This window comes from Equus asinus, chromosome X (genome assembly GCF_041296235.1).
Source record: "Equus asinus isolate D_3611 breed Donkey chromosome X, EquAss-T2T_v2, whole genome shotgun sequence".
Lineage (NCBI taxonomy): Eukaryota > Metazoa > Chordata > Mammalia > Perissodactyla > Equidae > Equus > Equus asinus.
In genome coordinates, this window is record NC_091820.1 from 10,199,498 (window position 1) to 10,213,150 (window position 13,653).

At 38.1% G+C, this 13,653-nt stretch overlaps 1 protein-coding gene across 5 annotated transcripts in view; it reads left to right on the plus strand.

Moving 5' to 3' along the window:
• Positions 1–13,653, plus strand: part of OFD1 (OFD1 centriole and centriolar satellite protein) — a 46,835-nt gene that overhangs the window by 7,974 nt on the left and 25,208 nt on the right. For 4 of the 5 annotated variants that reach the window (XR_011499697.1, XM_044764364.2, XM_044764365.2 and 1 more), the window contains 2 exons: positions 7,140–7,247; positions 9,130–9,266. Coding sequence is in view for 4 of the 5 variants with exons in the window: in XM_044764364.2 (XP_044620299.2) it covers positions 7,140–7,247; positions 9,130–9,266 (245 nt within the window). In the remaining variant the exon portion in view is untranslated. Of the gene's footprint in view, positions 1–83; positions 286–7,139; positions 7,248–9,129; positions 9,267–13,653 lie in introns of all 5 variants that reach the window. The other variant, XM_070502437.1, reaches the window with a different exon arrangement.

The window sequence follows — 13,653 nt, forward strand, 5'->3', positions numbered from 1 at the left end:
TCTTTAGGTCTCTTTAAATAATCTGTAACATTATGTAATGGTCCTTTTGTCTTGGTGCGCTCCTGGATTTTGTCTGTTGTCAGCATTGCTACCATCCATCCCCACTTGGACATTCATTCAGAACATACCATTTGGCGCAAATTTGAGTACCTACTTTCTGCCAGCCGTTAGTCTGTGACCTAATTGCCTGGTCTCTTGGGAGTAATGTTAGAGGATGAGTGAATTGGATCACAAGATGTTCTGGATTGCCTGCAAAGTAGGTCATCCATACTGAAGTTCAGTATGGTAAGTGATCCTCTATTCTGTATTCTAAGGCAGTGCTGTCTAGTGTAACTCTGTGATGGTGGGCGTGTCTGTATCTATGTTGTCTGTTCTGGTAGCTGCTAGACACACATGGCTACTGAACGTTGGAAATGTGGCTAGTGTTACTGAAGAACTGAGATTTTAATTTAAATTTAAATAGCTATGTGTGAATCATGGCTATCATATTGAACAACACAGGTCTAAGGTATATAGCTCGTGTCTGTATCTTAATTACCATTTCAGAAAGAAATTTAGGGCTTGAAGGGACGTTAAGAAATAATCCACTTATTGTATGTATTTATATCATCCTTAAAAATAGCTTTTCACCTTTATACACTCTCTTTAAATTCTTCTGGCTCAGACCATATGTAAAAGAATGAAAATTGACCATTCTTTCTCACCATTCACCAAAATAAACTCAAAATGGATCAAAGACCTAAAGGTGAAACCTGAAACCATAAGGCTTCTAGAAGAAAACGTAGGCAGTACACTCTTTGACATCAGTATTAAAAGGATCTTTTCGGACACCATGTCTTCTCAGAGAAGGGAAACAATAGAAAGAATAAACAAATGGGACTTCATTAGACTAAAGAGCTTCTTCAAGGCAAATGAAAACAGGATTGAAACAAAAAACAAACCCACTAACTGGGAAAAAATATTTGCAAGTCATATATCTGACAAAGGCTTAATATCCATAATATATAAAGAACTCTCACAACTCAACAACAAAAAATCAAACAACCCAATCAAAAAATGGGCTGGAGACATGAACAGACATTTCTCCAAAGAAGATATACGGATGGCCAATAGGCACATGAAAAGATGTTCATCATTGCTGATCATCAGGGAAATGCAAATCAAAACTACACTAAGATATCACCTTATACCCATTAGAATGACAAAAATATCTAAAACTAATAGTAACAAATGTTGGAGAGGTTATGGAGAAAAAGGAACCCTCATACACTGCTGGTGGGAATGCAAACTGGTGCAGCCACTATAGAAAACAGTATGGAGATTTCTCAAAAAATTAAAAATAGAACTACCATACGACCCAGCTCTTCCACTACTGGGTATCTATCCAAAGAGCTTGAAGTCAGCAATTCCAAAAGTCCCATGCACCCCAGTGTTTATTGCAGCATTATTTACAATAGCCAAGACATGGAAGCAACCTAAGTGCCCATCAACAGACGAATGGATAAAGAAGATGTGGCATATATACAATGGAATACTACTTAGCTGTAAAACAGAACAAAATCATTCCATTTGCAATAACATGGATGGACCTTGAGAGAATTATGTTAAGTGAAATAAGCCAGTTAGAGAAGGATAATCTGTGTATGACTCCACTCATATGAGGAATTTAAAAATGTAGACAAAGAACAGATTAGTGTCTACCAGGAGAAAGGTGGGGTGGGGGGTGGGCACAAAGGGTGAAGTGGGGTGGCACCTACAACACGACTGACAAACATTAATGTACAACTGAAATTTCACAAGATTGTAACCTATCATTAACTCAATAAAAAAAATACTTCTGGCTCAGAAAGACATCTGGCTAATAGCTCTTACCAGCTTCACCCAGCATCCTAATAAAATTTCTGAAATTCGGAAAAACTATGAGTAGTAGACATGTTAGGCAGCCTAGTGTCAAAATTTGGTTAAAATTCACTAACAGTAAAACAGCTACTGTTAAAATGAAATTATTTTTTTAAAATTGATGGCTTCCCATTAAGAGATTGAGACCATCAGAAAACAAGTAGGAAGATGTTTTGTTCCCAACTGTTGTCTATCCCCTGACAGAGACCTATGGGCTTATTTTACTATGTCTCTACTCCAAGGGTACTGATCTGTTGAATGGCCATAGTACTTTTCCCCTAGATTCCACCCCCCATCCTTCCCACCCCTAATTTTTCCTTTCAGAGATAATGATGCCCAGAAAATAGCTGGGCAGAAGATTTGGACACTGGCTCTTTGCTTTCTAGAAATTAATATCCTTACCTGGGTTTGGCAAAAGAATAGATGCATAGATCAATGGGACAAAACAGAGAGCCCAGAAATAGAGCTACACAAGTATAGATCTTCCTCAACTTATGATGGGGTTACATCCCAATAAACCCATTATAAGTTGAAAATATTCTAAGTTGGAAAGGCATGTAATACACCAAACCTACCAAACATGATAGCCTAGCCTACCTTAAACATCCTCGGAACGCTTAGATGATTTTGCCAGTCTGTAGGCTAATTTAACACAAAGCCTATTTTTTAATAAAATGTTGAATAACTCATGTAATTGAATACTTTACTGAAAGTGAAAACAGAATGGTTGTATGGGTACACAATGGTTGTAAGCAGGTCGGTTGTTTACCTTTCTGATCATGGGGCTGACTGGGAGCTGTGGCTCACTGCCGCCACCCAGCATCACAAGAGAGTATCATACCACATATCGCTCGCCCAGGAAAGAGCAAAATTCAAAGTACGATTTCTACTGAATGCGTATCACTTTATTATGAAGTTGAAAAATAGTAAGTCGAACCGTCATAAGTCGGGGACCATCTGTATAGTCAACTGGTTTTTGACAAAGGGCAAAGGCAATTCAATGGAGGAAGGATAGTCTCTTCAACAAATGGTGCTGAAACAATTGGACATTCATATTCACACAAGTGAACCTAAACACAGATCTTACACTTATACAAAAATTAACTCAACTTGGGGGGCGGCCCTGTGGCTGAGTGGTTAAGTTTGCGTGCTCCACTGCAGGTGGCCCAGGGTTTCGTGGTTCGAATCCTGGGCATGGACATGGCACCGCTCATGGAGCCACACTGAGGTGACGTCCCCCATACCAAAACTAGAAGGACTCACAACTAAGAATACACAACTATGTCCCTGGGGGCTTTGGGGAGAAAAAGGAAAAAAATAAAATCTTAAAAACAAAAAATAACATGAGGGGCTGGCCCCGTGGCCGAGTGGTTAAGTTCACGCGCTCCCAGTGTTTTGTTGGTTTGAATCCTGGGCGCGGACATGGCACTGCTCATCAAACCACGCTGAGGCAGCATCCCACATGCCACAACTAGAAGGACCCACAACGAAGAATATACAACTATGTACTGGGGGGCTTTGGGGAGAAAAAGGAAAAAATCTTTAAAAAAAAGATGAACCATAGATCTAAATGTAAAATGCAAAACTATAAAACTTCTGGAAGAAAACATAAGAGAAGGTTTACGTGACCTTGGGTTTGGTAATGAGATATAACACCAAAAGCATAATATGTGAAAGAAAAAGTAGACCAACTAGTCTTTATTAAAATTAAAAATGTCTGCTCCATCAAAGACAGCGTTGAATGAAAAGCCAGGTTACAGACTGGGAGAAAATATTTGCAAAGGACACATCTGATAAAGGACTTGTATCAAATATCCAAAAAACTCAAAACTGGGTTGAAGAGACAACACAATTGAAAAATGGACAAAGGATCTGAACGGACATCTCACCAAAGAAGATACACAGATGGCAAATAGGCATATGAAAAGATGCTCAACATCATTTGTTATTAGGGAATTGCAAACTAAAACAACAGTGAGATACCACTACGCATCTATTAGAATGGTTAAAATGCACAACACTGACAACACTAAATGCTGGTGAGGATGTGGAGCAACAGGAACTCTTTCATTGCTGCTGGGATTGCCAAATGGTACAACCATTTTGGGAGACAGTTTGGTAGTTTCATACAAAGCTAAACATAATCTTACAATACAATCTGATAGTCATGCTCCTAGATATTTACCCAACTGATTTGAAAACTTATGTCCACAGAGACACCTGTGCATGAATGTTTGTAGCAACTTTATTTGTAATTGTCAGAAATTGGATGCAACCAAGATGTCCTTCAGTAGGTGAATGGATAAATAAGCTGTGGTACATCTAGACAATGGAATACTGTTCAGCTAAAAGTAATGGGCTCTCAAGCTGTGCAAAAATATAAATGAATCTTAAATGCATATTAATGGAAGAAGCCTATTTGAAAAGGCTACACCTTATGATTCCATTTATGTGGCATTCTGGAAAAGGCAAAACTATAGAGATGGTAAACACATCAGTGGTTGCCAGGGACTTGGAGGGAAAGGGTAGGAGGTTGAATAGGTGAAGCACAGGGGATGTTTTTTAGAGTGGCGGAAGTATTCTGTATGATACTGTAATGGTAGGATACGTGGCACTAGACGTTTGTCAAAACCTATAGAACTTTACAAAGAGTGAACCTTAATGTATGCAAATTTCCAGGGTGGAATGCAGACTGTGACAAAACAGCCTACTAACCTCACTGAAGGGGGTGGGGAAGAAAGATGCTGAGCTAACTAACTTTGGAGATGAGTGGAGACTGTAAGACCAAAGGCAGAAGGAGCTCTACATAGGCACTGTATTCGAGGTGGTAAAGTTTCCTCAAGGGGGCACTGGTCAACAATTCTGAAACCATTATACATGTATGCTGGAATTGAGCAATTAAGTCAATGGATAGTAGGTGGCAGGAGCCGGATTTTCCACTGTTCGAGTGGAATTTACAGATAAACAAGGGGAAGAGGCTAGAATGATTCATGTGGTAATGGATTAGTTGGAGACATCTGAATGAACTCATGTTTAGCTTAATATAGATAGATAATATAGAAAGAGTATAGATATGTTTATATACACAAGTTAGTATACACTCATATATTTCCTTGCTCTGTGGGCTGAGAGGGGCTAGAAGCAATGACACCCCAGTAGCAGTGAGCATACCTAGTGCCCAGTTTGAAGCACTAAGATTTGGTTTCTAATACCACTTCATAATAATAGGCGCCAGGGCTCTTTGAAATGATGGCTGTTTCCACGATTAGAGTAGAGAATATGCAGGATGAGCCTGGGGCCTCTTACAGTGGCAGAACAGAAGGAAGTGCTTAAGACAAAAATCCACAATGAAAGAGCTCCCAAAGCCCAAAGCTGAAACAATTGGAGCAACAAAATAAAATACTGGATTACAGAAATAATGAGTTACAGAATAATTCTATAATATATGAATTATAACCCAAAGTGTAAAATAAATATCCATGAGTCTATGCTGATGTAAATAAATGGGTAAATAAATGAAGAGACTAGACAAGAGGGTGTGTGTGTGGGGGCGGTGGGGCAGAGGGGAAGTGGAACTAATTGGGGCCTGCAGAAAGTACTGCAGAGCTGAGTAAAGGTAACAGCATTAGACATACTGAGCTGGAAGAGCACATTTCTGACGATTTGCCACTGCAGATCTTGAAGAAACTTCTTCAGAATGTCTGCCTTTTTCATAGAGGTAGCCAGGACAAGGCCTCAGCAGAACAGTTGCAGAAAGGTGTGAGGACGGAACAGGCTGACTGGGAGAGGTCGTGAGAAGATAGATGGATGAGACAAAGAATTGCAGGAAAATGGATGTGAAAGAACAGAGTTTATATCCACATTAGGGGAAGCAAAAAGTATATTTGAAAATCTTCAGCAGAAAAGTCCCTTAACTCAGCTGATGCAGAAGCAGGGGTACTTTCAACTTTGTTTTTTTTAAGAATTTATTTTTCCTTTTTCTCCCCAAAGTTCCCTGGTACATAGTTGTGTATTTTTAGTTGTGGGTCCTTCTAGTTGTGGCATGTGGGACGCCGCCTCAGCGTGGCCTGATGAATGGTGCCATGTCCGCACCCAGGATCCAACCTGGCGAAACCCTGGGCCATCGAAGCGGAGTGCGCGAACTTAACCACTCGGCCACGGGGCTGGTCCCTCAACTTTGTTTTACGAAACTGAAAACTTTGAAAATAACTTACGGTTTTGAAAATGTTTCAAACATTCAGAAGGGTATAAAGTGAAAGAAAAATAGTAATTTCTGCCCATATTCTCTAATCTCACTTTCCACTGATAACTAGAGTGAATAGTTTCTTGTTTGTCCTACCAGAATTTAGTTTGTGAATATAAAAGTCTATGTAAATATAATTAAAACATGCATGTGCTCATAAATGGGATCATGTTATAGATACTGTTTTGCAATTGGCTTTCTTTATCCACTGATGTATCTTTCTGTAGTTGTACATTTAGACTATTTTTAAAGAGTGTATTAACCCCTTGTTGATGGAGATTGAGCTGTTTCATTGTTTTTTTGCCGTTAGAGGTAATCAGTGTGTAGTATGTGCCCTTTGTGCCCCTGTGAAAGTATAGCTGTGTAAATTCATAGAAACAGAATGACTAGGTCAAAGGGCATGTGCATTTTGAATATGCATAAACCTCGACAAATTTCCCTCCCAAGTGAATGAGCATGCCTGTTTCCCCACTAACCCTTGTCAAAACTGATGGTATCAACATTTTAATCTTAGCAGTCTCATTGGGAAAATGTATTCTCTCTGTTGTATTCATTTGCATTTATGATTTTGTTCGTGTTTATTTGAGATTTAAAAATTTTCGTGTTTATTTGACATTTAAACATTTTTTCTGTAAACTCTTTGTCCATGTCTTGCCCCATTTTTCTGTTTTCTCACTGATTTGTAAGAGTTCTTAGAAGACTAATTTTCACATCAATCTCCACATTATTGCAAGTATTTTTTTCAAGTATATCATTTGACTTTATTTCATGCCGTATATAAGTTTTTAATTTTTATGTTGTTGGTTGATAAGTATTTCTCCTTATTGCTTGTAGATTTTGTGTCATGCTTGGAAAGGCCTTTGCTCAGAAAGTATTCTTCAAAGAGATATAATATAAAAAAGGCTAATGTTAATACAGCCAAGGTTGTGTAAACAGTGACTGGATGGTTGAATGAAACAAAGTTGTGAAATGAAACTATATACATTGTGTTTTTTAGGTTTTCTCATGCAGTTTTTAAAAGAATTGGCAGAATATCATCAGGCTAAAGAGAGCTGTGATGCAGGAACTCAGACAAGTTCCACGTTTCCTAGCAAAGACTCTCTTGGTAATTATAGCTCTTTCATAATTTCAGTTCTTCTATTTTCCCTTTGAACGAAGGAAATGACCTGATCTTTACTGTTTTATGTGTTTGTTGCTTGAACGGGGAGGGATGCAACCTGCAGGCCTCAGGGGCGCTCATTTCCTCTGGGATCATGTTGCTGGAAGGGACTGGGAACTGCTCTCCAGGGCTGCTGTCTCCCCTCATGACCCCGGACTACACTTTCCAAATCGAGCAGGGATCCAAAGGGCCGTGTGCTTCCTTGTTTGCTGGTTGAACCTTTCTTAACTGGGAGGTTCTTCCCTATGTCTCATCTAATTTTATTTTACAGCCACTAAATGAGAAGATCCTAGACTATTTGCAGTGCAGAAAACTGGAGAAGTCAGTAACCCATCACTTCATTTTGTAGTTGAGGAAACCAAGGTTGCTAGAGGAAGAGCAACTTGGAAGGAAACTCAGTCTGCGTCAGAACTGATATTCGAGTCCAAGTTTTCTGGTCCATGAACCAGAGCGTTTTCCACTATCCAACCTTTCTACAATACCACCCTGCCCTTTAGTTAGTTCTATGCTCAGGAGAGAAAAGGAAACAGCTGCCTAAGATGATGTGATCAGTTGATTTCTTGGCCCTTCCTTATTCCTAAAGAGCAATAGCGCCTTTAACTTGTAAGAAGATAGGTTCATAATTCATAAAAACTGTATTGTATGACTAGGCCTTTATCTTATTTAGATCTGGGTTTTATTCCATTAGGACGATAGTACATGCTTATTATAGGGCAGTGCTGTCCAATCATATGACCCACGGGCATAGTTTTAAATTTCTATCAGCCGCAGGGAAAAAAAGAAGTGAAATTTGGTTTCGTAATATTTTAGTTAACCCAGTATGTCCAAAGTATTATTCTAACATGTAGTCAATATAAAAAATGTTAATGAGATATTTTCCATTTATTTTTTGTACTCAGTCTTTGAAATCTGATATGTCATTTATATTTGAGGAGCACATTTCAATTTGGACTGGTCACATTCCAAGTACTCAATGACCACATGTGGCTAGGAGTCCTGTATTGGACAGCACAGTTACAGAGCGGGTCGAAAATACAGAAAAGTAGATGGAAATCATGTCTAAAGTTAAGCTGACCAGAGATGAACACTGCCAGTCTCTTAGTCTACTTCGGCCAGCCTTTTTCCTGTGCATCCTTTCTGGTGGGTGTTGGTGTTCTGCATGATTGAGGGTGTACTCTAGGTCCAGGTTTGGACTCTGCTCTTTGGTTGACTCCGATCCACAGTTGGTTTGAGGCCCGTGGGTCTCCTGGAAAGAGCTCCAGAATGAGAGACAATCAGTAGACCTGGCTTTAGTCCCAGTTATGCCATTAAATAGTTGCTTAGCCCTCTAGGAGTCAATTAAACCGCATGGGCACCTGTTTCCTTCTCTGTAAAGTGGAAGACTTGAAACACATGGCTTCTGATTCATTTTAAGGTCAGTGTTTTGAATATGTGAGTCAACTTTAACCCAAGTCCAATAAAAGAGCGCTCTCTGCCTTGGCACTTAGAGACTGGAAAGAGATGCTAGTGTTCTCTGACTTAAACTGTACTCTTTGCCTTCTTTTCCCCTAACATTTTATGATCAAAATTTTCAAACATACAGAAAAGTTGGAACAGTTTTACAGTGAACACTTGTATACCTGGATTCCACCAGTAAATTTGTGTTATACTTGCTTGATCACTTATCTCTCCATCCATAATCCATCTTTATTTTTTGATGTTTCAAAGTAAATTGCAGACATCCCTACACTTTCCCCTAAATGTGCTCTCTGCTTTTGAACAGAGCTCTGGCCTCTTGCTCACCTGACCACTTTTCTCTATCCTAATTTCCTGTGTTGTTTTTGAATAGCTGAGAAGCTTCAGGTTATTGATGATCAGTTTGCAGATGCTTACCCTCAGCGTCCAACGTTAGAATGTTTAGAAATAAAATTAAATGAATATAAGAGAGAAATAGAACAGCAGCTTCGGGCAGAAATGTGTCAAAAGGTAAGCTTTATCTTGTTGCTATTAACAAAAGTGATATTTTTACTTGTCTTTTAATGTCTTAGGTGTATGGGAAAATATCTAGAATCTTTTTTTTTCATTTACTTTTTAAAAAATTTTTATTTTTTTGGATGTACATCATATTTCAAATTCTGTATACATTACATCATGTTCACCACCCGAACACTAATTATAGTGCATCCCCTCACATGTGACCCTAATCACCTCTTTTGCCCTCCCCCCTCCCCCTTCCCCAATGGTAACCACCAGTCTAATCTCCAATGCTATGTGGTATTTTTTTTGTCGTTTTTATCTTCTACTTATGAGTGAGATCATATGCTATTTGACTTTTTCCCTCTGACTTATTTCACTCAGCATAATACCCTCAAGGTCCATCCATGTTGTCACAAATGGCCGGATTTCGTTATTTCTTATGGCTGAGTAGTAGTCCATCGTGTATAAATACCACATCTTCTTTATCCATTCGTCCCTTGATGGGCCACCTAGGTTGCTTCCAAGTCTTGGCTATTGTGTATAATGCCGCAATGAACATAGGGGTGCAAGTATCTTTATGCCTTTGTGTTTTCAAGTTCTTTGGATAGAGACCCAGCAGTGGAATAGCTGGATCATATGGTAGATCTGTCCTTAATTTTCTGAGGATACTCTGAACTGCTTTCCATAGTGGCTGCACCAGTTTGCACTGCCACCAGCAGTGAACAAGGGTTCCCTTCTCTCCACACCCTCTCCAACATTTGTTGTCTCCTGTCATGTTAATTATAGCCATTCTGACTGGAGTGAGGTGATACCTCATTGTAGTTTTGATTTGCATTTCCCTGATAGCTAATGACGTTGAGCATCTTTTCATATGCCTGTTGGCCATCTGTATATCTTCTTTGGAGAAATCTCTGTTCAGATGTTTTGCCCATTTTCTAATTGGAATGTTGGTTTTTTTGTTGTTGAGCTGTATGAGTTCTTTGTATATTTTGGATATTAACCCCTTATCTGATATGTGGTTTGCAAATAACTTCTCCCAATTGTTAGGTTGTCTTTTTGTTTTGTTGATGGTTTCCTTTGCTGTGCAGAAACTTTTTAGTTTGATGTAGTCCCATTTGTTCATTTTTTCTTTTGTTTCCCTTGCCCTTTCGGACATGGCACTTGAAAATATGCTGCTCAGACCAATGTTGATTTTTGTGCATGGTGTAAGGGAGTGGTCTACTTTCATTCTTTTGCATGTGGCTGTCCACTTTTCCCAACACCATTTATTGAAGAGACTCTCCTTTCTCCATCGTATGCTCTTGGCTCCCTTGTCGAATATTAGCTGTCCATAAACGTGTGGGTTTACTTCTGGGCTCTCAATTTTGTTCCATTGATCTGTGTGTCTATTTTTGTGCCACTACCATGCTGTTTTGGTTACTATGGCTTTGTAGTATAATTTGAAATTGGGGAGTGTGATACCTCCAGCTTTGTTCTTTTTTCTCAGGAATCCTTTGGCTGTTCGGGGTCTTTTGTTGTTCCATATAAATTTTAAGATTCTTTGTTCTATTTCTGCGAAAAATCTTGTTGAAACTTTGATAGGGATTGCGTTGAATCTATAGATTGCTTTAGGAAGTATGGACATTTTAACAATGTTAATTCTTCCAATCCAAGAGCACGGAATATCTTTCCATTTCTTTGTGTCTTCTTCGATTTCTTTCAACAATGTCTTATAGTTTTCAGTGTACAGGTCTTTCACGTCTTTTGTTAAGTATATTCCTAGGTATTTTATTCTTTTTGTTGCAATTGTAAATGGGATTGTATTCTTAATTTCTCTTTCTGCTACTTCGTTGTTAGTGTACAGAAACACAACCGATTTTTGTACATTGATTTTGTATCCCACAACTTGACTGTCTTCCTTTATTATTTCTAAACGTTTTTTAGTGGACTCTTTAGGGTTTTCTAGATATAAAATCATGTCGTCTGCAAAGAGTGATAGTTTCACTTCTTTTCCAACGTGGATCCCTTTTATTTCTTTTTCTTGCCTCATTGCTCTGGCTAGGACTTCCAATACTATGTTAAATAAGAGTGGTGACAGTGGGCATCCTTGTCTGGTTCCTGTTCTTAGAGGGATAGCTTTCAGTTTTTCTCCATTGAGAATGATATTTGCTGTGGGTTTGTCATATATGGCCTTTATTATGTTGAGGTATTTTCCTTCTATACCCATTTTATTTAGAGTTTTTATCATAAATGGATGCTGTATCTTGTCAAATGCTTTCTCTGCATCTATTGAGATGATCATGTGATTTTTATTCTTCATTTTCTTAATGTGGTGTATCACGTTGATAGATTTGCGGATGTTGAGCCATCCCTGCATCCCCGGAATGAAACCCACTTGATCATGATGTATGATCTTTTTAATGTATTGTATTCGATTTGCTAGTATTTTGTTGAGGATTTTTGTATCAATGTTCATCAGTGATATTGGCCTGTAATTTTCTTTTTTTGTGTTGTCTTTGTCTGGTTTTGGTATCAGGATAATGTTAGCTTCGTAGAAGGAGTTAGGAAGCCTCCCCTCCTCTTCAATTTTTTGGAAGAGTTTGAGAAGGATAGGTATTAGGTCTTCTTTGAATGTTTGGTAGAATTCACCAGGGAAGCCATCTGGTCCTGGACTTTTATTTTTTGGGAGGTTTTTAATTGCTGTTTCGATCTCCTTACTGGTGATTGGTCTATTCAAATTTTCTACATCTTCTTGGTCCAGTTTTGGAAGGTTGTATGTTTCTAAGAATTTATCCATTTCCTCTAGATTATCCAATTTGTTGGCGTATAGCTTTTCATAGTATTCTCTTAGTACCTTTTGTATTTCTGAGGTGTCCGTTGTAATCTCTCCTCTTTCGTTTCTGATTTTATTTATTTGAGACTTCTCTCTTTTTTTCTTGGTGAGTCTAGCTAAGGGTTTGTCAGTTTTGTTTATCTTTTCGAAGAACCAGCTCTTGGTTTCATTAATTTTTTCTATTGTTTTTTTAGTCTCTATTTTGTTTATTTCTGCTCTGATTTTTATTATTTCCTTCCTTCTGCTGATTTTGGGCTTTGTTTGTTGTTCTTTTTCCAGTACCTTTAGGTGCACTTTTAGATTGTCAATTTGGGATTTTTCTTCTTTGTTGAGGTAGGCCTGAATTGCTATAAACTTCCCTCGTAGAACCGCTTTTGCTGTATCCCACTGATTTTGGCATGTCGTGTTTTCATTTTCATTTGTCTCCAGGAATTTTTTTATTCTTTGATTTCTTCATTGACCCAATCATCATTCAGTAGCATTTTGTTCAATCTCTGTATTTTTATGGCTTTTCTGGTTTTCTTTCTGTAGTTGATTTCCAGTTTCATACCTTTGTGGTCAGAAAAGATGCATGGTATTATTTCGATCTTCTTAAATTTATTGAGACTTGTTTTGTGGCCTAATATGTGATCAATCCTGGAGAATGTTCCATGGGCATTTGAAAAGAATGTGTATTCTGTGGTTTTTGGATGGAATGTTCTGTATATATCTACTAAGTCCATCTGGTCAAATGTGTCGTTTAAGGCCAGTGTTTCCTTATTGATCTTCTGTTTGGATGATCTATCTGTTGGTGTAAGTGGAGTGTTCAAGTCCTCTACTATTATTGTGTTACTGTCTATTTCTCCTCTTATGTCTGTTAATAATTGCTTTATATATTTAGGTGCGCCTATGTTGGGTGCATAGATATTTACAAGTGTTATATTTTCTTGTTGGATTGTTCCCTTTATCATTATGTAGTGCCCTTCTTTGTCTCTTATTACAGTTTTTGTTTTAAAGTCTATCTTGTCTGATATAAGTATCGCTACCCCTGCTTTCTTTTCTTTGCCATTTGCATGGAATATCTTTTTCCATCCTTTCACTTTCAGTTTGTGAGTGTCTGTAGGTCTGAAGTGTGTCTCTTGTATGGAGCATATACATGGATCTTGTTTTTTTATCCAGTTGGCCACCCTATGGCATTTGATTGGAGCATTTAGTCCATTGACATTCAAAGTAGCTATTGATAAATATGTATTTATTGCCATTTTGTCACTTTTTCTTTTTTTGGGGTGTTTTAGTAGTTCTTCTCAGTTCCTTTCTTTTTCTCTTGCTCTCTTCCCTTGTGGTTTGATGGCTATCTTTAGTAATATGTTTGATTTCTTTTGTCTTACTTTTTTTCCTGCTTGTTATAGGTTTCTGGTTTGTGGTTACCATGAGGATCCTATTTAATATACTATGCATATAACAGTCTACTGACCTCTTTCTAAAAGCTCTACTTTTTCACTCCCCTCCTCCCACATTATATGTTTTTCACATCATATATAGTCTTTAGTGTGTGTATATCCATTACCCTCTTATCATTGAAATAGGTAATTTTAGTACATTTGT